At 39.4% G+C, this 26243-nt stretch overlaps 2 protein-coding genes across 4 annotated transcripts in view; one reads left to right on the top strand and one right to left on the bottom strand.

Moving 5' to 3' along the window:
• LOC131061502 (uncharacterized) overlaps positions 1–26243 on the top strand; it is a 267609-nt gene that overhangs the window by 133164 nt on the left and 108202 nt on the right. For both annotated transcript variants that reach the window (XR_009358652.1, XM_057995217.2), the window contains exons 7-10: positions 10334–10458; positions 22872–22965; positions 24361–24807; positions 24885–24990. Coding sequence is in view for 1 of the 2 variants with exons in the window: in XM_057995217.2 (XP_057851200.2) it covers positions 10334–10458; positions 22872–22965; positions 24361–24807; positions 24885–24990 (772 nt within the window). In the remaining variant the exon portion in view is untranslated. The remainder of the gene's footprint in view (positions 1–10333; positions 10459–22871; positions 22966–24360; positions 24808–24884; positions 24991–26243) is intronic.
• Positions 4634–8166, bottom strand: LOC131078096 (uncharacterized). Of its 2 annotated transcripts, none has more exons than XM_059209610.1 (7): positions 7937–8166; positions 7010–7658; positions 6682–6914; positions 6435–6587; positions 5934–6334; positions 5375–5780; positions 4634–5251 (listed from the first exon to the last, which is right to left on the bottom strand). In XM_059209610.1, exons 2-7 carry the CDS (start codon positions 7621–7623, stop codon positions 4764–4766), a joined length of 2295 nt encoding a protein of 764 aa, XP_059065593.1. In that variant the 5' UTR covers positions 7624–7658; positions 7937–8166; the 3' UTR covers positions 4634–4763. The 2 variants fall into 2 exon arrangements, with proteins under 2 accessions (XP_059065593.1, XP_059065594.1); XM_059209611.1 differs by having other exon boundaries at positions 7010–7655.

Raw genomic sequence — 26243 nt, 5'->3', positions numbered from 1 at the left:
GACATAGCGGGCCTTACTAAATGAAGGTGCTGGAAATGGACCTGCTACATCACTGTGAACAAGTTGAAGAACTTCCAAAGCTCTCCAAGCTTTCCCCTTATCAAACTTTTCTTCGGGATGCTTGCCCATGGATCAACCTGAACATACACCCTCTGAAAAACTGATTCGAGGTAGACCTGTGACCATGTCTTTAGTGCTGAGCTGTTGAAGATAGCGGTAGTTGAGGTGACCAAACTGCTCATGCCATAGCTTACTTTCTGAATTTGAATGAGTAAGCAAGGCCCTAGAAGGTGAACTTGGCACAAAGTGGGAGAATGAATAAAGCCTTGAGTTGTCATTGACTTGTCCCACTGCTACCAAGGCATCATCATCAAGTTCCTTTACCACAACTGAATCTGGTGTAAACTCAACCTTTTTCCCATTTCCATAGTGAGTGATTTGGTAGATAGAGAGAAGGTTGGTAGACAAGCTAGGAACATAGAGAACATTCTCAAATGTTCCATCATCCATGTCAATTGAACCTTTCCCTTCAACCTCTACTCGTGTATCATCACCTATGTAAATGTGAGGTACCTTAGATGGCTCCAATGAAGAAAACTGATCCTTTGTAGAACCCATGTGATATGAGGCACCCGAGTCAAGTATCCATTGCTGTGAAGAACCTGTTGTAGCCACAAATGCTTGCCCTTTTCCCTTAGACTGTGAGGAAGAGGAAGGAGATGAATCCTTCTTTGTGTAGGTGGATGGCAAGTTGATGTTGTTTTTCTTAAGAAGATTAGTTAACTCATCAACTTGCTTTGCGTGGCATCGATGCTCATCATGACCATACTTCTTGCAATATGCACAAGTTGGTTTATCCTTCTTAGGTGGTGTCCCCTTCTGGGAAGAGGATGAAAAATCGCATTGTGATGGAGAGGATGATTGTCCTTTTTCTTGGTGTGGCTTAGACTTGGATTGCTTCTTCTTCTTGTTGGAATCTTTGCCTTGACTTCCTTGATTCCCTTGATTTGCCACCAAAGCCTTGGACTTTGAAGACTTGAGAAGCCCCATGTTCAACAACTTAGATTGTTCCAATATCAACATTTCTGTGAAAGCATCAAATGAAGGCATAACATAGGAACTCCCCATTGTCAAACGATGAGTTTGGAAGCTAGACACAAATGTTGCATATTCTGGTGCAAGCTTGTCCAACAAGTTGAATATCAACTGAGCATCCTTTTTGTCAATTCCAGAATCCTTAAGCTTTGCTCTTAGGTCATTTGCTTTGGTGACATAATCTTGGATTGTATCAAAACTCTTGGGATCCAAGTTGGTGAGCTCATTGTCAATCTTATAACCTCTGATTTCATCAACTTGACCATACAATTTCTGAAACATATCCCAAGCATCTTTAATTGTAGTACACTTTTCAATATGAAAGATGAGGTCATCTGATACATACTTGCGCAAAGTTCCAAGAGCCATGCAATTCTTAGTGAGCCATTCTAATTGAGCATTAGGATTAGCCTTAGGATCAGGTGGTGCTGCTATTGTTCCATCTATGTAATGCGTGAGACCCTTTTCCATTAATTTACTCCATACTTTTATTTTCCATGATGCATAATTATGTGGAGTTAAAGGTGGAAATTTATGAGGACTCATTGCAACAAAAATGAAAGAGCACAAAGAGAGGCACAATCACACAAGACACCCCCCCCCAAATTCACTCAATCAAAGAACCCCCCCAAAAGTGATGATTTGGCACTTTATAATTAGTGCGTATACAATGGGCCACTTGCAAAAAATGGCAAAGTGGGCTTCTGATTACAATTTTACAACTGCCTCAATAAGGCCAAAAGAGACTCAAACTAATAATGCAAGAGATCTAAACTAAGATCCAAGCACTTTACAAGTACCTAATAGGCCAAATAAGACCAATATCTGAAAGTACAATTTCCACTCAAAATCTCTGAAATCTGATCATAGATTATGAAAGTAGACAAAAAAACATGCACTTTCAAAAAAAACGGCACCTGAAAAGGAGGTCGTATGAGCTCAAACGAGGCCTTTGAAGTTGCAGAATTGAGGATTGGACAGGTACAGCTGAGAGAATCCGAAAATTCCGAAAAACCTGTGCACCAAAATCAGAAAATAACCACACCACTACGAAGATCACGAAATTTTAGCCCATTTCAAAAAAAATTGCACCAAAAAAGGAGTAAAAATGAGCAAGATATGGCCTTTCAAAGTTGAATTGCAAAACTGAAAAGCTCAATGAAGAGGGGGTCAAAAAATATCAAACGTCTACTGATGTGGCGTTGACGTCAGCAATTTATGGGTTTAAATTTGACGGCCGTATGACCGTCACGAAAACTTCACCTTCCTGCTAACTGGGCGTCCGTACCGTACGGACTGCTGATGTGGCGGTGACTGGGCGTACGGTTGTTGACTGCAGGTCAGTGGTCGCCTGCCACGTGGCGGGGGCGGCTCCGCCGGTTTAGCGTACCGGCGGCGGTAGGAAAGCGTCGCAGGGAGGAGAAGGGCTGCGGTACACTTGTAGGTCGCCGGAGAGTTGGGCTGGCGGGAGGCGTCGGAGGGCCGGGCCGGCGGGAGGCGTCGGTGCCAGAGGGCCGGTGGGCAGGGAGTCTGCAGATGCACGGGCCGAGGTCAGTGGCGGTACAGCCTGCTGCGCGATACGGCGACGACGGTCCTACTTGCAACAACGCAAGGTACGGATGGCACGGGGGGGGTCTGCGGACCCCCCAAAAACAATTTTTTTTTTTGATTTTTTTGATTTTTCAGATCGTTTTTTTTTTTTAAATTTATCAAATTTTTCTTTTTTTTTTCTTTTCGGAAAATAATTAAATTTTTTTTTCGAAATCCATACAATAATAGCCAAAATGGGCAAAAAAAAAATTTCTCACCAAAATAGGTCGACTTTATAGTCGAAATTCATGGAAACGGCCTCCCGGATTCAACCGTGATGTCCAAATCGCTGTACGACGCCACCAAAAATTGAAGATCCCCAAATCCGAAAATTGAAGCCTCCAAAATGTTTCCAAAAAACTAATCAATGAAGCCCTATAAGCTCTGATACCATGTAGGATTTTGCCAAGATCAAGGGCACAATGAAAAGCATAAAAGGAGAGACAATAGAATGACAAGAACAAAACTGTATTCTCATCAATATGCAAATGATCAACTGGATTAACCAATACAATGAATATAGGCCTGCTTATATAGGCAAGGCCATATGAATGTACGAGCACACAATTATGACATGTGGCTCAATGAGAAACAAGGGTAGGTAAGAAATACTAGGGGTAGGTAGGAGAAATAATATAATATTCCACAAGAGGTGGATGACCCATCGAATGTGGAGTGTAACAGCAAAATAAGACCACAAAAGGTGGAATTTCTCCTACAAGCTCTATCCCTATGTGCACACTTCGCTAAGTGTCTCAAATCCAAACTACGAAGAGATGCATTATCCTAAGTTAACTTAAGTAAAGTGTAATAATATCCAAAATGAATATTTATTTACACCAACAGATTGAGATTCTCAAAAAATGATGCAGATCCAAATCTATACTTCAAGGAAGTCAAAGGTGATATGTTGATATTGATCTTGTATGTTGATGATCTTTTAATTATAGGAGATCACCTGGTTAGCCAATGTAAGAAAGATCTTGAGAAGGAGTTTGATATGAAGGATTTAGGCCTTCTACATTACTTCCTTGGATTGGAAGTTTGGCAAAACTCTGACAATATTGTACTTAATCAAGGAAAGTACACCTTAGATATATTGAAGAGATTTGGTATGATGAATTGCAGACCCATGACTTCCCCTATGGAAACAAATCTTCACAAACTAAAGGAGGCAGCAGTAGACTCCCCATTGGTAGATCCTACTCTCTACAGACAGATGATTGGATCTTTGATGTACTTAGTCAATACTAGACTTGATATTTGTTATCCAGTAAATGCCTTGAGTTAGTTTATGTGTGAACCTAAGGAGATACATCTTATGGCTGTGAAACACATTATGAGATACCTTCAAGGTACTCTCAACTATGGACTCAAGTATGAGAAAGTTGATTTGGATCTTCATGAGTTCACTGATTCAGATTGGGCTGGAAGTGTGACTGACGAGAAAAGCACCTCAGGGTGCTGCTTCAGTTTGGGTTCAGCCATGATATCTTGGATTAGCAGGAAGCAGTCATCAGTAGCTCACAATTCTACAGAGGCTGAATATATCGCAGCCTCCATGGCTGCAAGAGAAGTAGTATGGCTTCGGAAATTGCTTGTGGGATTATTCAGTAAGCCACTAAAACCTACCATAGTTCATTGTGATAATCAGAGTTGTATAAAACTCTCTGTGAATCCTGTATACAAAGTTCCCAGACTCGGACTCGGCTCGGACTCGGCAAGGCCGACTCGACTCGTGACTCGGCTATGACTCGGCGACGACTCGGCTATGACTCGGCAAAATAAAAAACCCTTGAAATTTAGAGATTTTTAACGATTTAAAACTTGTTTCATGCACCCATTATTGAATAAAGCTTAAAGACACTATAACATCATCAAATAGAAGCTGATTTGATCACATACATAAACATACATCCATCACATGCGTAGAAATGTAAATTGTAGCTGAAGGAAATAGAAAACATAGATATATAGAGTTATAAATGTTGTCAAATGTATATAAAATCCATGACATCAAATGTTCCCAAACATATATATAACTGTAAACAAAAACAAGTCTATGGCTCAGGCTCTAGCTAATCCTGAGCCTCAGAGTAGTCTGTCTGCCTCCTACAAATGCGTCTAAGGTAGGTCCTGGATGACTGAGAAGCCATAGTCTCCGCCTGTGAGGTGCCTATGCCGGATCGTGCTCTATCCTCCTCCTCTGCCATAGCCACAGCCTCAGCCTCTCTGTCTGCCTGGTCAACCCACTCATGGTCCTCCTCAGTGAAGACGGGATCGGTAGACTCAGTGATCCACTCAGACTCTGGATCGATCTCCGCTAAAGTGATCGGAGAGGAGTCAGTGTCCAAAATCTGTCTGGTCCTAAGACGGAGGTTGTAATGAACAAAAACAAGATCATTCAACCTCTCCACAGACAATCTATTACGCCTCTTCGAATGGATGTGCTCGAACATTGACCAATTGCGCTCACATCCAGAAGCACTGCATGGCTGGCTCAAAATACGGATGGCAATTTTTTGAAGGTTTGGGGTTGAGGGCCCAAACATTTGCCACCATCTATCTGAAATAACGAAAAAGAAAAAAAAATCAAACTCATTTCCAACTTTAAGGCTAGATTATAAAATCAAAAATTAAAATGCATAAGCCATAAACTTAAGAATCTTAAGTTTACATATATTTCTACCTGGCTGCAATTGTGTTCGAGCCTCTATGCACATGCTGCTTGAGAAGATTGCCCCTTCTCGATTATTATATTTATCCAGCTGGAGCGTTGTTCTTGAGGCTGTGCCATCAGTACACAACTTTTGAACCACTGTATACAGGCCACTAAGAACCTCCTCATCTGCCTTGAAGTCATCACGGAATCGAAATGCCGGATTGAGGTAATAGGCTGCTGCATGGATGGGCCTGTGAAGCTGGTTCTGCCATCTCCTATCAATAATCTCCCAAATGGGGCCATACTTATCCTCATCTCCTGCATATATGGACCTAATGGCCTCCTTGGCCCTATCCATACCCTCATATATATAGCCCATAGAGGGCTTCTCCCCATCAACAACTCGTAGGAGAACTACGAGGGGCTCAGTGACCTACACATAATGTTAAACAAAAACAATTAAGTCACAAATTAAATTAAAAAAAAAGAAAAATTGCAAAGTTAAATTGTTAATAAATTAAAATTAAATTACTAAATAGTAGATACTAGATAGTAGATACTAAATGTTAAATTGTAATAAATTTACCTGCACGGTTTCTCCACAGGGGGTCCAAAAACCTGACTCATCAAAAATGCAATTTACCACATCTATCCCTGCAGTGGTTGTAGCATAGGATGAGGAAGTCCACTCCTCACCAACAAACATACGCCTCAAAGCCGCCTTTGATTTTATCAAGGATTTCAGTGTGAGGAAGTTTGAGGCAAACCTCGTGATGCCTGGACGAGCCAACTCCTTTTGCCCCATGTATTGCCTCATAATGCTAAGGACCAATGCATGATTGTAGATAAACTTGCTGATATATTTGGCCCTTTCAACTATTGATTTCACCCATTCAAGCTTACCAATATCCTCCAACATGAGGTCAAGGCAATGGGCCGCACAAGGAGACCAAAAAATTTTCGGGTGCCTCTCCATCAAAAGTTTACCTGCAGCAATTTTAAGTTAATTAGAAATTTTGATGTGTTAAGAAAATTTTAAATAATCATAGATGCCTCTCCATCAAGACTTGAAAAGTTCAAAATTTACCTGCAGCAACATAACTTGCTGCATTATCTGTCACCACCTGCACCACATTTTCTTCCCCCACCTCTTGTATGACTTCCTCAATAGCCTCACATAAGTATGTGGCATTTTTCACATGTGAGGAAGCATCAATAGATTTCAAGAACATGGTAGATCCTGAAAATAGAGTTTCAAACTTTCAACAAATCAAAATTTAATTTATTCAATGCATTTAGGGAAGTACAAATTAGAATGAATCATAATCAATCACCTCCGCAGGAAACAAGAAAATTTAGGAGTGTTCTATTCCTCCTATCCGTCCAACCATCTGTCATGATGGTGCAACCCTTTTCTCTCCAAGACTGTCGGTGGTCCTCTAGCTCAACTTTCATATCCTCAACCATTTGTAACAAGAGGGGGCCACTTAACTCAGCATCGGTAGGGGCTTTAAACCCCGCACCACAAATGGTTATGGAATCTACCATGCCTTGCCAATAAGGAGACCTGTCACAAATAGATTATGATTAGACAAAGTAAAATTCAACTTCAAACTATAAATTTACTTTTAAACTTAAAGCAATCAAATCAAAAAGAATTACCTGGCTGCAATAAATGGAATGTTGCAAAAGTACCAAAACTTGCAAATTTGTTTTCTTGCAGCATCATGAACCTCCTTGTTCCAACCCATACCCTCAAGCGAGGGTTGTGCCCCAGGAGTACTACGCGGCACAAAATAACTATCCAACCTGGATTTCCGAACTCTAGGGCCAAAGGTAATAGTGCCACCAGGAGGAGTAGAAGTAGAAGCACTAGCACTAGCAGAAGCACTAGCACTAGCAAAAGCACTAGGGTGAAAGGGAGGCATGGAAGAACCCTCTCCAACACAGCCTACGGATGTGGATGCGGATGCGGATGCGGATGCAGATGCGGATGTGGGTGCATGGGAGCCAATAGCACTTAACTCTTCCAATTGCCTCTTCTTGGTTAACTTTTCTTGTTCATGTGTTTCTAATTGGACATAACAGAAACGTTTTGCCTCAGGAGTTTGTAATTTGCATACCTCAATATCATGGCCAGGTATGCCGGCAATATGGTATTTAAATCTATTGATGCCACCAAAATTAATTTCTTTACAAAAAAAACATTTTGTTTGATTTTTTTGTCTGCCAATAAAGTCTTCAGTATATTTCCAAGCCTCATCCTTTTTAGGCATTGTGAAAAATGAATGTTTTTTAAACGTGAAAGCTGCTGCAATAAGAAAATTTAATAAAGTTATAAACTAATAGAAAAAATCAGGAAACCCTACTTTAAAAAAAAATAAAATTGTAAATACATGTTCACAATTTTTTTCTAAAAAAATGTAGGGTTTGCACTTTGCCATTATTCTACTTCTCTCATTGTAATTAAGCTAAAAAAATAAAAACATTCAAGATTTGGAAAGTTAACTGTTAAACTAAAAAAAAATTAACAAACAAATGAAAAAAATCCATTAACATACTTAAAAAAACAAGCAAAATCTACCTTACCTCTTTCAAATGAGTTGAGAAGTCTTGCTTTGGACTCCTTGATGCTCTCAATGCAAGCCTATGGCCTCCCCAATGTGATTTGTGGTCTCCTTGATGCTCTTCTTCCTTGCTGATTGCAAACCTATGGCCTCTTGTTTTCCTTCCTCTCTCTCACTTTTCCTCTCTTCTTCTCACAAATAACAATTAAAAGACCTTTTAGGGTTATACCAAAGAGAATGGAAAAAAAAAACAAATGAAAAAGCTCTTTTTTTTTTCGTTTTTTTAAGTTCGAATTATGCCTATCGCGCGGCCGAGTCCTGGACCTCGGACTCGGCGAGTTTTGGCAAAACTCGCCTGACTCGCGAGTCAGGCGAGTTTTGCCCAAAACTCGCCGAGTCCGAGCGGCGAGTCGGCAAAACTCGCCGAGGTTGGCTCGACTCGCCAACTCGGCGAACTCGCCTGACTCGCGGCGAGTTTGGGGACTCTGCCTGTATATCATGATAGATCCAAACACATAGAGATTCCTTATCACTATGTGAGAGATATGGTAGAAAAGAATGTAATTCAGTTACAGTATATTAGTACAGGAGACCAGACAACAGACATACTTACCAAACCTCTATCAAGAGTGAAAGTTGAACACTTCAGGAAAGGTCTTGGTATGATTGAGTTATAATTAGTTTTGTAATCTGTACTAATATATAAGATGTTTAATGTGTAAACTTCTTTTTGTCATGTTATGACTTTATGGGCTCCACCCCTTGTGTACATTTCTAAAAGGTGACGATCTTTTAGACAATGAACACTTGTATTAAACATTATAAGGTGATGATCTTGTAATGTTGATATCATACTGACTTGATATCATTCTGACTTGATATGTTACGGTACATTATGTGACGTAATGTCAGTGCACATACCATAACCTGGATATAAGGGAATTCAACATTCTCAAGTATTTTATATCCAAGGTATCGCGTGTTATGCGATACCGATATTACGTGTTATGTGGTATCTATATCACGAGATGATGTGATATATTCTTGTGTCACTTATTATGTAATACATCATGTCACAAGCATATGTGATATGATCCTTTGTATTAGGAGGTCATGTAATACATTCCATTATGAGAAATGTGATGCTTATTTCAATGTTTACATAGGTCTCTAGTTATCTTCCCTAGCTAAGAGGGAGTGTTGAAACTAAGTAGCTTCGGTAAGATAAATGATTGAATGAGAGACTTCATTTATCTCTCATTCAATCATCTACCTTATCGATGTAACTACAGGCTAATGGTAGACTTCATGATTGAATGAATAAACTTGTTATAATCATTCTTATATGCATTTCACAATCCAAACATCAGATTGCACAGTTCGACACTTGGACATCATTATCAAATGTAATCGATCGTGCTATGACCATATTTCATATGTTGTGGTTGTAATAGAACAGATCGGATTTACGATAACTATAGTTATCGTATTAATCTCGCATCATACTGATTTGTTATCGGTTGTTAATATTAAATAACATTTGACTTGACCCGATTTGTTATTGGTTGTTAATATTAAATGGCATTTGTCTTGACCCGATAGTTATCAGTAAAGCGCTTTAATGAAGCGATGCCTATGAACCGATCAAGACATATCTTGATCGAGCATGTCAAGAGACATGTCCGGTCAAGGCATGCCTTGATTGGTACGCATTACATATAAGTATATGCCGTGTGAAATGCTGTAGCAATCATCGAAATTAATTAATGTCATCTACAGCAACCTGCAAATAAGAAGCAACAGTCAATAAAACAGTAAAAGAATTTCTAAATTCCTACAACTTAGATTTGAACATAAATTTGAATATCATTTATAGTTATTAGTTTTCTTGGTCCTTGTTAATTTGCAAACTTTCAATAAAACTGCTGCTATGAAATTAATTATTTTGTTTGTGTCGGATATTTTTAATGTGATGAGTGTGCATGTTATAAAAGGGTTAATATGGAGTATGAGGATCCTTAGTGCATGTTTTTAGTTTTCTTGGTCCTTGTTAATTTGCAAACTATTTAACAAAAGTGCTGCTATGCAACTTATTATTTTGTTTGTGTGGGATATTTTTAAGGTGAGGGGTGTGCATGTTATCAAAGTCTTAATATGGAGTATGAGGATCCGTAGTTTCATGAAGGATTCTCTCATCTTTATAGAACTTAGTTATCAGGGTTATTTATTATCCCCTTTAATTGTTTGCTACATCAAATATGTATCTGGTGCTTGGCTAATTTTCGGACCACGTTCATTGTATTATAATATTAGATGGTTATTGTTTGTATAGATGTATGCTAAAGTACTCATATTTTAAAGCCGTTTTCTTTTGTGTTTTTACTATTATTAAGAAATCCTCTACTGATTATGTGCACAGGTTTTTGAGGCTTGATACCCTCTCTCTTCTTCTTTCTTTGGCCAATGTTGGTGCAAATTCAGATGTTCTTGTTTTCGATATGGTTGGTGGCCTTATTACTGGAGCTGTGGCAGAACGCTTAGGAGGTTTGCTTCTAAATTTTGTTTAATTATTAATAGTAGTTCATGCGAAAAAATTGAAATGAAAACCATAAATTTTTATATTGAAGTAAAACTAAAATCCTAGGAGATTTAGCTACTTTTCCTCCATTAGGATGAAGTTGCATTTGACACATTGAAGAGAGACTAATAAGTGCAACTGTGCAAGTACATATAGATGTGGATGGCAGGAACAAATTATGGATAACCTTTAAACATCAGGTAGTTAGAATTATATTGTAGATAGACACTCTTGGAAATGGCTGTACTTAAACTCAACAATGTATATAAAGAAATTTAATGATAATATTTTGTTATGTGTGAGTTTGTCAATAACATAGATAATATTAATGAAGGTTATGGGTTAAAGGTGGAGGAGGTAGGGTGGAAAGGGTGGCAGCTTAAGGCATTGAGGGGAGATTATGAATGAATGAATGCTTTTAATAATGTCCACGAGGCCAAACAGCCTATGGGACCTATTGTGACCTTTTTCACACATCGCCCCATTGCAAATGGGGACCCTCTCTTTTCCTGCTTTCTAGGATTTCGTTAGTATCTTGTGACCTTTTGCTGCAGTTTCACCAAGCCTTGTCCAGTTCAGAGCATTCCAGGCCCTGACAATTGAAAGTTAGTTTTTACAAGTTTTGTGATTTCAAAGTGTGAACACCACTAGAGTGCTTAGAGAGGCCAAAGGACGAAGATCGCAATTGATTTGGACGAATTTGGACAACTTTCTATTTTTAGAAAGTTTGCTTTTTTGCTTTTTCCTATTTTTTAGGAAGTTTCGTTTTTGGCCTTTTTAGTCCGATCCCCGGTATGGCTATTTTTAGAAAGTTTTCCCTATTTTTTAGGGATGTTTTCTTTTTGCTTTTTCGAAAGGTGAACCTAGGGTTTACACTTATAATACTGACCTGCCTCGACCAGAACTGCAAAATTCCAAGTTTTGACCTAAAAAAGCTGAATCCCTAGATTTTAGGCTTTTTGCTTTTTCCGGGATGCAAACGTAGGGTTTACACTTGCACCATCGACTAGCTCCGACCAGATCTCGAAAATTCCAAGTTTTGACCTAAAAAAGCTGAATCCCTAGATTTTAGGCTTTTTGCTTTTTCCGGGATGCAAACCTAGGGTTTACACTTGCACCATCGACCAACTCCGACCAGATCTCGAAAATTCCAAGTTTGGACTTAAAAAGCCAAATCCCTAAATTTTAGGAGGCAAGATGCCGCAGATGATCCACCTAAGCACGGATTTCAAATTTCAAGTTAATCCGGTTAAATTAGATTAAACTGTGAAATTTTGAAATTTCTTTGAAAATTCTTCTAAGTCTGGCTAACAAGGGTTTTGAAGTGTTTCTGCAGGTTCAAACCCCATCACGAAGGTTGAACAAGCCATGAAGGAGCCTTGCATGAAGTCCGCCATGCCTTAGGAGGCCATGTGGGTGCCTTGCCTAAAGTCCGCCATGAGTTTGGAGGTCACATGGGTGCCCACTCTGAAGTCCGCCCCAACTAAATAGACCATGGAGGAGCAAGGGTTGAAGTCCGCCCAAGGCTGAAGAGGCCATGTAGGTGCCAAGCTCCAAGTCCGTCCTGCATAATGGAGGTCATGTGGGTGCTAAGGTTAAAGTCCGCCATGCCTTGGGGAGGTCACATGGGCCCCAAGCCAGAAGTCCGCCGTGTGCTGAAGAGGCCATGATGGCCAGTTAACACCAAAGTCTGCCCAAGCAAGGGGAAGGATGCCTAAAGTCCGCCCAAGGTTGGAGAGGTCACATGGGTGCTAAGATTAAAGTTCGCCATGGGTTGAAGGGGCCATGAAGAGGCCAAGCTAAAGTCTGCCATCATTATCAACCAAAATAGAAACTTTTGGAAGATATTTTCAAAGTTGGAAACATGGCAAAAAAACTTTCTGAAAGAACTGGAGATGAAATTAGAAGTATTATCTTAAAGATTTCTACTTGAGAATTTGACCTTGCTTACAAATACTTCATTTTAACTTCATTATTACATCAAAGAGTTCTAAATTACTAAGGAAAGCTTGGTAAAAGTTCAGTCCGAAGAACATCTGGACAAGGATTTTGACATTTTTTGGAAGCTGGATAATTGCTTACCAGATTTTTTTGCAGATTTTTGGAAAATAATCAAGCGCGAGAAGATTATAAAACCTTCGTAAAATTTTCTGAATAATTTCGAGAGAATTTCTAGCCCTGTTTTTGCACATTCGAAGGTAAAATCCAATTCGAAATGCAGATTTAATGGATTTTTCTGAATATTTTCAAGAACTTGAGAAATAAAAAAAAAAAAAAAATTTTTTTTTTTTTTGGTTAAGTATGAAAATTTTCGAAAGTTTTAACACTTGATGGTGACTTCAACCGACCTCAAGGCTGAGGGTCTGGAGGTGAAAATTCAATTTTTTTGGCTAAGTATGAATTTTTTTTTTGAAAGTTTTAACACTTGACGGTGACTTCAACCGACCTCAAGGCTGAGGGTCTTGAGGTGAAAATTCAATTTTTGTGGCTAAGTATGAGAGTGAAAAAAATGGAAAATTTTCCAACACTTAGCCATTTCGCGGCCCCATAGTTTTTTTTTGAAATTTTGCGGAAATTTTCTAACTTAAAGTTTTCATCATTCATCTGCAGGTCTTAAGCACCATGAAGTTCCAGGTAGATAAAGATGCTCCTCCAGAGTCGAGGATGACTTCCAAGTGGAAGAACATCAGCGACACCAACCTCGGACACATCAATCTGAGGGAGTTTAAGAAGCGAATGTTTGGTCTGGACAACCTTGTGCCTACCACCATTGCGCGAAAAATGATGAAGAGTGGTATCGTGCACGCTGCCGACTTCCTCCCCACCATGCAGTGCAATGAACTAGTAGTTGAATGTGCCAAACACTACAACCCCATCAATAAGGATATTGTTGCACCTGATGGAAGAGTGTTGGCGAATGTCAGCGATGAGGCCATCAGAGAGGCCTTCAGGATCCCTGAGTACCACAACACAGTATATATGACCAAGGACGAAGCTGACAGTCTGTACCATGATCACCTGGAAGAATATGATGCCATAGTTAATCATTCCTGGCTAGACAAGCCGAGGAAGGGTGCCTCCAAACTCCAGAGAAAGAGCCTAGTGCGAGCATACTTCAAGGAGGACATTGGGGACATGATTGTCTTGCTCAATAGAATAATAGGAAATCCTTAGGGAGCTCCATTCAAACCCTGGATGTATTATTTCATTAATGAAATAATCAATGGAGTAAAAATGATAGACTGGGCCCGTATGATCAGCGACAACCTAGACAGCCAGCTAAGGAATCTGGAGGCGAAAAGGACTTTCTTCATGAGTTCTTACTTGTTCTATTCTTTAGCCAGGACCTACAGGTACAGAGGTCTCACTTGTAGAGGAGAAGTTGGGAACAAGGAGAACCAATTTCCGGTATATGATTGCTATCCCCAGCTCCATATGGAGGAGAAGTTCATTTCAAAAGGGTGAATGATGCCTTCCTGATGCACATTACCCGGACCCTTCAAGGTGGCCTGCACCAGAGGCTCTCTCAAGAGTCTATGGACTTCATTGGTCGGTTCGGGTGTTGGTACATCCATTATCCAAAGTTCACTTACCTCCGAATTTAGGGATTCTCTGGTCCTCCATACAAGCTTCCAGCTTACCCTACCAACCGAGTGGTGTTGCTCGACGTTGTGAGACAATTGGAGGAGTATATAGTGATTCAAAGGGATAAGCAGAAGAAGGCAGGGACATCCTCACTTACAATTGGTAATGGGCTGGAAACATGTCCATCATCACAAGCTGCAGCTACCGCTGAGAAAGAACTGGCCTGGTATCCCATCTACCAATACAAGGCAAGAAAAGATTTTGATCCATTCCATAGGATAAAGAAGATCAAAGGGACAACGTTTGAGCACAGACTGGATCTGGAAGACTACTGGGCTAACGCAGCCGATAGTTTCGAGATCCGGAAGAGGTTCTGGTCAAGAATTCCTTTAAGTATGGTGAGAGCAACGGAAGTGTTCAAAGTTGCCGATCAGGTGGAAGAAAGCCTAGAACTTCAGCAACCGGGTTTTGAGAAGATGAAGAATGAACCTTTAGTCTTGATAGATTGGACAGAGGGAGAAAAATCAGATCTAGTAGACCTCATGAGGTCGGTGGTTGAGTACTCAAGGTGGTGGGCGTCTGAAAAGACAAAACAGTTGAAGGCCAAAGGTGTGGTTCTAACTTATGAATTAATGGGAGTAGATGATACTCTGTCCGTCCATCCTTGTACCTCCGCCGTTGATGCTCGGAATCCAGAAAGTATTGGATCTCGAAAGAGAAAGGAGTTGGGTGGAAGCTCCACAAAGTGCACAGGGAAAAGGGCTGTAGTTGAGAGAAGAGAATCCAACGAAAGTCACTCCATCCTAAGTGCTGCTTCCATTGCGCCTAATCAGAGTACAATTGGGGAACAAGAGATGAACATCTATGTGAGTGATGATGAAGTAAGAGTGCTTTCCTAGCCAGTTGAGGAAGTGGTGGAGAAGGTCTTCCGAACTCCAGACAGGGGGCAGGATGAAGCCCCTACAATCTTCTTGGATGGCATACCAGCGAACCCAGCAGAAGCAGACGATAAGTTTGATTGGAACACTGTAGAACAATCAACCATTCCTGATTGGCTGAGAGCAAGGATAAAGGCCAAGGTTCGCAAGGATGTCCACTCAACCGAGGAGGTTACCGCAACATTCCTGGAGAAGGTGAATGAACCCACCATAGCTAAACCGCCCAAACCAGCCAAGAAGTTCTCCCTGATTCAAAGAGACAGTACCAGATTCAGGACAGTCCAGATAGCAGTGCCCAAAGAAGGGAAGACTAGGGACAATGTCACCGCAGATGACTACAAGATTACCACCATAGAGATGGGTAAGCCTACCCAGGACCAGGAGATCCAATATTTTGACGACTCCTATAATGTTCTAAAGACAAGGCTGGCTCATGAGAAAGAAAAGAGGAAGAAAGTGGAAGAAGAGAACCAACAGTGGAGGAAGTATGTTCTCCATCTTACTAGCTCGCTCAACCATGAAGTCCCAGCTACTCGACCATAGCCTCTTCAGCAGGGATCAATGAAGGACTATGATGAGATGAAGGGATCATACACTCAAGAAAAGGAGTGGATTTCAGACGCTGTGATACGTGCTGACACCCTGGTAGAAAACTTAGTATCAGCACATGAGGCAACTTCTTTGTTGATTGATCGTATCCAGGATCTGTCATCCAATTGGGAGGAAGTGGATGAAATTCTGAATGAAATACTCCCTCACCTGAAGGTTATCCGAGGCATGTCAAAGAAGAGCTTAGTGGATGCAAGCATCATACAAACAGGAGACAGGTACGACTTTGGCACGTGGTACTATGCTCTGGTCACTCGGATTGAGGTTCTGAAGAAATCCGAGACCAAGTGTTTTGAGACAGAGGCAAGGGTTAGAGAGATCCTGGGCAAGGTATTCCGTGTGGCGTCAGAGATCTGGCAGAAGGAAAGCCTAAGGGAGAAGCATTTACAAGTAGAGAACCTGAGAGCCAGGATTCAGACAAGCTTCTTCCGAGATTCAAGGATGATTAACAAAGGCGATCTTTTGAAGATTGCAAACTTCCTCTCCATCGATGACAACTTCCTCACCCAAGCAGTGGAGTGGGAAGGCATCCTTGCCACATGCACCGACGATGTGGATCTCATCGACTTCCAGATTGGCGGTTTGCCAAGTGTCACCATGGAGGAGGTCAAGCTCGTGGTGTCCAGATACGTTGAATCTCTGAAAGAGGAAAGTGGCCACTCACCTCAGTAAAATTAGCAGCTGCGCCACTTGTCACTCTTTCGTTTGCTTGAACTGATAGTATTTCGAGAAACCCTAATTATTGTTTAAGACTTTCAATCTTGGCCCTTGATCACTGTTTGATCTCGGCCATTCATTTATTGTTAAGAAACTATATAAGGTTGCCTCCTCTCATTTGAAAAGTGTGAGGTTTTTGATGTATTGTTGCTTAAGGTCATTTCCAGATAATATATTGCATGTGCGCTGCTTTGTAGTCTCTATTATTTGAATGATTTGCATGGTTTCAATTGCCTCAACACTTAGTTAGAAATAATTTAGATTTGCTTTCATTGTTGTTAATTTGAATGAAGGATTTGATAAGTATCAATTGATGGTATATTTCCGCTCATACTTTTGGTAAATGGATGATTTCCATTCTACCGTGCAAAGTTAGTCTGAGCCCATCCCTTGTGCATCCCAACATCTCGATCATAAGCACAACCCATTGAAGATTGCACCGGCCTTGTGCAGTTGTCCCTAGTGTGGCGAAGCAAGGTTTGGTTTCTCGAAAGCATCCAGTTGATACCGTCTCCAGAATTCGTAGGATTAGATTAGCCTTCCTGAACCCTATCTCTTTTTTCCCTTTCTTTTGAAAGTCTAAATCCCAGAAAATCCCCCCAAAAAAAGAAAGAAGAGCCTAAATTGCTATATCCATCTAAGTCCAGCAGATCAAGAATACTTGTCAAACGTAAGTCCCCCTTGAAAATTTCAGCATACACTACCCAAGAAGCTATTCCACTAAAGTCGCTTGTTCGCACATATAGACCTTGGAATCAGTAGTGATTTTTTAGGAGAGGATAGAATACCTTCAGGTATCCTATCCTAATGTTTGGTAGATGATAAAACAGACACCAACAGGACCCATGGGTAGCCAACAAAAGAAGAGTATGCAAAGACCAAAGAACAATCTGCTAAACCTCCTTTTCCATTTCCTTCTGCATCTTGGATCTTAAACTGTGTAACTTGATCAATAAATCTGCGACTCTTGTTATCTTATCTTGTTCAAATAAACTACTCAAGGTGTTTACATTTAGCATGTCAATGTAGTGAATTCGGATACCATTGTAAGCTGGACATTCCTTGATATGGTGCCATTCTGTCTCCACAACCCCTTGGGTGCAATATCTACATTTTCTATCTGCCCACTCCTCTTTAGGTATCATCCATCTCTCAGTTTCACACCTAAGTTGATGTGAGCTAGTCCTGATTTGAGCAATTAACATTTTTGCTTTCCATTTTATATCCATTCCAATGTAATTCTTTTGTGTATGGTCACGTGTAGGATCAAATTGTCTCATATAATAATCCTTTTTTCTCCTAAGTTGTGCTGTCCACATGTTTTCTCTAAACTTTCCTTGCACGTACTTTTTTATTTCCTTTTTGTTATTTGGGCAATCACTTATGCTAATACTCCATTTATTCAACCACTTAATGTTTTGCTTCATCCATGTTTTCTTTCTTCTTTCTAGCTTCTCTTCCGCTGCTATTTTTGCCCAACGACGTGTCTCCATGTTTTCTACTCTTTTTAAATAACTTAGTAACCGGGCCATAGCTGCTGCCTCAATAGGGAAAGCCCTCGCTTCTGCTAGAACAATCTCGTATGGAACGAATGATTTCATCTTGAGGCTATTTGTGATTAAGTGTTTTTGTAATCTATCTATTTGCCGCCATTTACTTTCTGAAGTGTTGGTGCCCCATACCTCACAACCATATAAGACCACTGGAACCACAAGAAGGCCAAAGAGAGTCTTTTTAGTTTTCTAGTCCCACAACTCAGCTCTTCTACATCTATTTTGCAATGAGTATAAGGCTTTCCATCCTGCTTGGATCCTTTTCACTCTGCATGTTTCCCAGCTGAGTTTATTGTGGAAATCAAGGCCAAGGTATTTAAATTCATTGACCATTTGTAATGGGCTGCCCTCAAAAACAAATTCCCTATGAGCCTTTTTTCTTTTCAAGGTAAAGATCATGATCTTAGTTTTGCTGGTGTTTACTTGCATCCCTGCCTCATTACAAAAAAGTTCTAAGGCCTTCAAGTGTTTCTCCAAATCTGGTGCTGATTTTGCCATTAAGATAAGATCATCAGCATATAGGAGCAATTTTATTACATAGTTGGTCAAACAAACTCTCCCTCCACCAAACTTATCCATCCAATCCTCTAGTTTGTCAATGTATAACCCAAATAAGGCGGGAGTAAGTGGGCAGCCCTGCTTGACGCCAATGTCACTTCCAAAGCATTCCGATAATCCCTGTTTGGTTCAAAGTTTGACCCAGACTTGGTCATACAACCTATGGACAACAACTCTATAATGTTCTGGAATTTCCAATTCTTCCATCCTGCTCCATAGTTTACTTCTAGGTACCGTGTCGAAAGCTTTCTTGAAATCAACAAAGCAGCAAAAGACCTCGTAACCTTGTTTGTCCCAAACCTTTTCAATCAAGTGTTTGAGGGTAATGCAGTGGTCAATGGTGGAATGTTTTGGTCTAAATCCTGCCTGCCCTTTCGCCCTCTTTCCCTCTTTTTCAGCCCACATACTGATTCGTCTTTCTATCATGCTCCCTAAAAGTTTACCAAAAAGAGGATTGATTATTATAGTGCGATAGTTTGAGGGATTGTTGATGTCGCCACTCTTATGCAAGGGGATGACAATACTATTTGTCCAATATGTTGGAAATCCATTTTGAATGACCCCATTGAATATTCTTTTAATGTGTGGCGTGAGAATTTCCATGGCCCATCTTAAATATTCTGCTTGTAAGCCATCTATATCTCGGGCTTTACCTGCTGCAAGTTTTTTAATTCCTTCTTTAATATTGTCTGAGGTGAAGAGCTTAGTTCTTGACTTGATTACCTGCGGAGAGTCTTTATTTTGCACTCTTTCATATAGTTTCTTTGCATATTCTAACCACTAAAGATTTGTGATGTTATTATCCTTGACTATGTTTCTTTGCATATTCTAACCACTAAAGATTTGTGATGTTATTATCCTTGACTATGTTTCTTTGTTGTAGCTCTCTCCAAAAGCCTCTTGGATTATGCTTCCCAAGCAAAATCAGCTCTCTTCTTCTAGTTTGCATATAGACCTCTTTTTTCATTCTCACTAGCTTGACATATTCTTTGTTATTGCCCCATAGTTTGACCATTTTCTTTGCTGCCTTACATTCTTCGTCATACCATGGATTTGCCGGAAAGCTATTCTTGCTACTTCTCTTAGGTCTAGACCTTTTGCATGAATTGAGTGCCTTGAGGATTATTGATGTCAACTTGATGCTTCCTATTAGCTCTTTGCTTGAGTTGGTTAGCCCATTGACTCCTTTTCGTTGCAGCTGTTTTCTGAGCATTGTTTGAAAGATTTCTTGGTTTTCTAGTGTCAAGAGTATTGTACTTTGAGTGGCTTCTTTATTTTCTTTTTGTTGTATCCTCTCATGATGTTGATTATCTTTCGACATGTTAATCTTAGCATTTATTGGACTATGGTCCGATTTCATTTCTATGGGGCAGTCCTTCACCTCAACTTCTATAAAATTTGGCATAAGTTTCTTTGATCTGATAACATAATCTACCACGCTTTGACCGTTATGTGTGGCATGTGAAGTTCCCTAAGTTTGGCCAAACTTTTAAACCATTGCATATAATCAGATCATATAGGCTGCAAACTCCCAACAATTCTGCCCCATATTGTGTGATAGCTCCTTTCGCATCTTGAGATACTCTTTCCCATTTCTGACTCCCTTCCTCTTCTAACCATAAAGGATTATCACCTATTCCTTTTTCATTACTAAGGCAAAGAGATTCTAGCATTAAAGTCCCCCATTAAAATGATTTCTCCCTTGTGGTTGTATGTTGATATGTCCTTTTTGAAGGCTGCATAAGGGTCCTCTTCTTTCTAGTTTCCTCTTATAAAATTTTGAACTATGTGGAGCAAAATAACATGTTGCAAGATACATTATGATCTTTTAGCCTCTATTTTCATTTATATGTACTGCTTATTTGGGTCTTCTTTTTCCACTACTACATTTTTTTCTTAAGATTCTTTTACTAAAATTGTGAGCCTTCCATGGCCTTTTCCACTTTCTGTTAACTCATTCCAAACTGATATCTTTGTGTAACCCTAAAAGATTGGAACCTTACAGCCCTCATGCTCATGAGTTTCAAGGAGGACAATTATGTCCATCCCCTCAGCTTTGGGCCCTAAACCAGGCCCCCTCCTCCAAGGATAACCTCTGCAATTCCAGCTTACCATTGAGAGGTGTGCCTGGGGGGCCCCATCTTCCTATTTATTATATGTCATTTTGTTGCTGAACTGAGCTTTCCCTCTGTACATCCATGCTTCATTACCTGCACTTCTCGTTGCAACTACTTTTTCCCATTCTTTCCTTCTCTCTTGTTGCTGTATGGGGGTTAAATCTTCATCTATGAAGAATCATGTACCTTTGAGAAACCTTTTGTTCCTCAAAATTTTGTTCTTGTCCTCTATGCTTTTCAATGTCACTTTTACATTCCTATTTCTGCCATCTTTTAACACTACCAATACTGCTTGCTTGATGAATATGCCCTATCCACTCCACCTTGTCAGCCAGAAAGTCTTTTACTAACCTATTGGTGTGCTCACCTTCTCCATAGTCCTTCAAACCTTTTACGATTATATTTTCTGCCCTATCCTTCCGATGCCTTTCTTCCCCTATTTGCACTTTAATTTGCTTCTCTATGATTTCCCTTTGGTTCTTGATCCTTTTGTTACTTGTGCCCATGATTTTGCCTCTTCTAATTGTTCCTTTAGTTTAGCTTCCTTCATCTTTGTGTTTGCCAATGCTGATGGGTAGGAAACGTCCCCTAATGTCCCCAAAAAACCAAAAACTTGGAAATGCCCCTAGGATGTTTAGAAAAATGTAGGAAACATTTGGAGATGGCTAGTTGTCCTCAAGATGGAAAGCGGATCCCATGGACAACTAGCCGTCCCCTACAACCCAGCAAGAAAATGTTTCATTTAAAATAATAACACACACAACTGATAAAAAATAAAGGGGTGCCCATTGGAAGATATGTTTTAGGAAATTCAATACACAAGTTATCTATGATAGGGGGTCAATTACCCCCCATATATCTTATGATCAGGTACCAAAGGACTAATAAATTATGCTGGCAGTAAGGCAAGACTATTCTATGTTTGGTAATTTTAGCAATTTAGTTAGTTTTAGTGGAAATCAGCTTTCTGTCACACGCAATAGCCCACAACAAAATTCTGAAATGTAATATAAGAGAACTTAAATCAACCCTATCGTATATTAGAAAATAAGGATTCTTATCGAATATGAATTTGATTTAATTCAGAACCTAAGTTGACTAAAGATGAAATACAGGGAATTAAAAGATTTTCAAGCAGACCCGTAAGTAACAAAAGGTGAGAAAATATTACCTTCATAATACTAATTCTCAAATTTGATTTGTGGTTAAATGAAGATCTTAGATCAAATGGTAATTATTTTTCAAATGGAAGATCATAAGGCTATCTAAACCCAGGGTCATAACTTTTCAATAAAAGTCCTGGGGCAAGGGCAGGTTGAAAACAAAGAAAAAGCTATGGCAGATGGTGAGCTAGATGATGGAAAATGGGTAGAAAGGAAGCTACCTAATTGCATATGAAGAATCTGGTCCTCGAATGGGTTATCAATGGATCTGAGTGCAGCAGCACAGAAAAGGTGAGGCAGGCTGGATCATCCAACAATAAAGAAGCACCTACCTAATGGCAACTTAGTCTGCATCAGGCTCTTTACGTGAATGAATGCAATTAAAATTTTTTTTAAACTTAATTTTTTTGTCACTTTCTATGAAATGAAAATCTCAGTTGAACTCTAATATTATTTGTTAAGGTTCTATATTGTATACGATGATTACCTTATCAATGCTATTATATGACTAATTGAATTTTTTTATTTTTTTAAGCTTTTCCCTATTTTCCAATAGCCGTCTCCTTGCCATACCTGAAAAATGGCTCCCTCCAGTTCTGGAAACGTGTCACCCTGTTCCCTGCCGTCCCTGTCCTGGAAACTTGGCGTAACATAGGTTTGAACGAGTTGCAGGAAAAACTTGGTTAGTTACATGTGGAAAGTCCATAAGTTTTCGGAATTTGGTGTGCAAGTCATCTGCAAACTATTTGACCTGCGAAAAATCTCTTGAATTTCGGCTAGTCTGGTGAGAACTGACCAAGTTTTAAGATTATATTTTAGGCTAATTAATTGAGGTTCATTTAGCAAATATGATATTTAATTTCATAAAGATACAAGATATGACTTATTCCTACAGGATTTTCCTGTTTGGGATCATTTATTCTTCATTGGCTAAAGATTTTTAGAAGTATGATATTAACATGTATGCAGGAGTTTCTGACAAACAAATCATTTGTACTTTTGAGTCATCTATGATAATTTTGTTGTTTATTTATCCAAGGCTTCATTATTTTGCTTCGGTGAGTTGGTAGTCTATTATGTGTAGAGCTATATTGATGAAGATATTAACCACAAAATATATGAAAACTGTCACTTAACAGGCAATGGATTTGTGTGCAATACCTATAACGATTTGAGGCCTCCTCCAATGGACATTGTTGGAATCTTCAATTTTGATGAGTCAACTTCTAGTAGGTTTGTTATTTCTGTTCTTAAATATCTTCTCTCTGTGTAAATATTTTCAATCTTTCTTAGATGTTACAATCATGTGCTCTTTGGCTGTTCTATTTTCTTAAAACTATTTGAAGCCTGAATGCTTCTTGCATGTCCTTTAACTATATTTTCTGTAGTCTTTTAATATCAATCCTTCCTACATGCTTGACTAGGATTGTAGTACCATTTCCTAACAAGTAAGACAACACATTTATAGATCTCTGTACCAGCAACATGTGCAAGTTGAACCGTCAGTTTCCTGTCCTTTAGGAACCGCAGGAATTTTGTGTTTTGGCATGGCTAATTAGAGAAGGAAATTATTAACCCATCTTAGTTTTTAATCATGGTTGAAACCGTGGACAACAACATAGCATTATTATTTATGCATGTCTCTTGACTTATGGACTCTTATGTATCATTCTAATATGTAGCGACTATGCATGTTCTTGTTTGATTGCTAGAGATGCTGAACAGTGTGTTTCATAATTTTTAAACATTCTAAATTTGGAACTTATTTAAGTCTCTATAGCTTTGTCGTACAGTCAGATAAATGATGTGAGATTTAAGATATCTAATGTATGCACATTCCTTACTTATAAGAATAGAATTTCTGGGGAAAAATATTGAGCAAAAATTCATTTTGTCATCAATGTATTGGACCACTAAAGTGGCCCATCATCAGGATGGGTAGATATTATAGCAAGTGGACTAGAAACCCTTATATAGATGACTAGTTATCATGAGAGAAATATACTAAATGCAATTAACTTTTACAAATTTAATGGTTTGTAAGGCTCATTTAGTTAGGTACATAGTGTCATTATGGGACTCGCGAAAGAAATATATAAAATGCAATTACCTGTTACATATTTTATGTTTGGAAAGACTTTGCTTTTGATATTTTTCTATGAGGTGTCCCATACGATGTTATCATGTACCTAACTAGAGTCGTGCATATAAAAGCTCAAGTCTGGTTCCTGTCATCTCTGTCTGGATGATGAGCCAATTTGATGGCCCTAAATATTGATTACAAATTAATTTTTGTACTTTGTGAATCAATTGTTGATGGTGATAGAAGATGAACTTGTAATATTGTTTAAGGTCTTACATGCTTATCACATTGGAGTTTTACCAAGTCCTTTTCTTATCAGTCTTGTTTTATGTGAATGTTAAATTTCAAGTTTGTGGTTTACTGAAGTATCTCTCCATCACTGATTGGTGCTTGTGGATGATTCATTTTATATGTGTGTCATCTGATAATTATAATTAAGTACCTTCTTAGTATCTAATTAAGGGCTTATTTAAATGGCTAACATACATCAATGATAAAGATTTGACTACTGTTATCCCACTTTTGACTGCCTTCCGAACCTGCAGAATTGTTCGTGTTCCTATGCTAGAGCTTGTTTCAGCACACAAAAAACATATGGAACAGCTTATGTCAAAGATAGAATGTGATCCAGGCATCATGGAGGCTTCAAATATGGATGCCAACTTGTCACCAAAAGACTCATTGTCAAAAGACATGTTATCCATTGTTCCAAAGTCTTGTTCAGACAAGGGATCAGAACAAGAGGAGATACCTTTAGAAACTTTTTTATCTGAATGCAAAACTTCACATGGAATGCATGCAGAACAGAATGAGTGCAATATGCAAGAACTTGAGATATCTGAAATTGATCTGCAGCCCAATGACTTGTCCAAGAAAAATTGTAAGCAGGAAATTGGGTCTGGTGTTAGTCCAAAAGTGAACAAAACTGTGAAGGCAGGCAGACAAGCAACATCCGAAGACACTCTTTCATGGGCAGAAAATGGATTTACAAGGTATGTTTTGTTTGATTTAATCTAATTTCAATCAGATTAAGCATGGGTATTAACTAATGTAATTTTATGCCCATCAGCTTGATTGTTGCTGCACCAGATTTTGATCCTTGGACTGTTGTTAAGCAAACACTGCCACTTCTATCCTTTTCAGCCCCATTTGTGATATATTATCAGTATCTGCAGGTGATTCTGCTACACTGCATTTCAGTATTCTATTTTTCACTTCTATTTTTTCAAACGTTGAAGCATTTATGGTTCTGTCTTTGTAATCAACATACTTCATAAGCTGCAGATTCTAGGATAGCATTAATAATTTGACACTTCATTTATGAGAAAAATGGACTCATCTTTTCAAAGTGGTGAACATATAGGTGAAATGCAAAAAATTATAATTGTCTGAGCTCATTATTTGGAAAGAACAATTGCAATGAATGTATCAAAGCAGCTGATTTTGATAAGTCTCAGGGCCGATGGTATTCAATCCCACCAAGCTTGCTGAAAAACGGGTGTTGTTGGGTAATTAAGCATTAAGGTAAATTGTGTTAGCGTCGGCAGTTAACCCGTCAGTTGTCGACAGTTGGTACCGGGTAACTGACCAAACTCCTTTATATTGTATCTGTTCCCAGTCTTTGGGGAGGCTATTGTAGTCAAACATATTGCTATCATTGTATGTACTGGCTTACCATGAATCAATAGAACACTTGTGACTTCCATATATTCTGTGTACTTCTGTCATTTATGCAATGTCTTAACCTGACACCCTACGGGGAAAACATTTGGCGCCGTTGCCTAGACGTACTCGGGAAAGGAAGGAGCGGATGGCGGACGGACACGATGGGCCTACTCGTTGGTGAGATAAACCCAGAGGCCGATGATGCGCAAACAAAGCTCTACAACGGGGAAGACACTGTGACAAGGGAATTTTCAATCTTCCTCCAGGTAGCCATCGAGACCTACGTTCAAAGAGAGGCCACGGAGGCTGAAATCCCACCAAGTGCCATGTGGTCAGCACTGGAAGTTAGCCCGACAGTAAATCGGTTGATGAACCACCTCCCCCGATTGCTTGCACAGGCATCACTGGCACAACAAACTCGCTTGGAGGAGATTGCCCGGGAAGAGCGACGCCAACAAATCCTCCAACAGTACGAAGAAAGCAGCCGTCGGGAAGCGGAGCGGGATGGCACGAGGCCAAGAAGGAATTGAACCCTGAATCCCATAGGGATAAAGGAACATTCTATATTCAAATAAAGGTGTCATAATATTGACACAAGTTGTATCTGATGAAATGAATTAATAAAGGAGTGTTCTGGTTTTATGTGTTGTTATTTATGGAAATGTATGGGAATTAATGCCCAACCTATTAAACAAAGATAGAAATAAGAAAGCAGAAACGGACGAGTGGGAGGCCGCACAGAGGGCCTTGATTCGGGAACAAC

This window comes from Cryptomeria japonica, chromosome 8, assembly GCF_030272615.1.
Source record: "Cryptomeria japonica chromosome 8, Sugi_1.0, whole genome shotgun sequence".
Classification (NCBI taxonomy): Eukaryota; Viridiplantae; Streptophyta; class Pinopsida; order Cupressales; family Cupressaceae; genus Cryptomeria; species Cryptomeria japonica.
This window is presented reverse-complemented; position numbering and strand designations above follow the sequence as displayed.

Bases quoted from the DNA above. Each gene is read 5' to 3' on its own strand.
- LOC131078096 (XM_059209610.1), bottom strand. From the start codon at position 7,623: ATGCCTAAAAAGGATGAGGCTTGGAAATATACTGAAGACTTTATTGGC. The intron at 6,915-7,009 runs GTAATTCTTTTT...TATTTGTGACAG, and splicing joins ATTCCATTTATTGCAGCCAG to GTCTCCTTATTGGCAAGGCA. The intron at 5,781-5,933 runs GTAAATTTATTA...CATTATGTGTAG, and splicing joins CCTGTGGAGAAACCGTGCAG to GTCACTGAGCCCCTCGTAGT.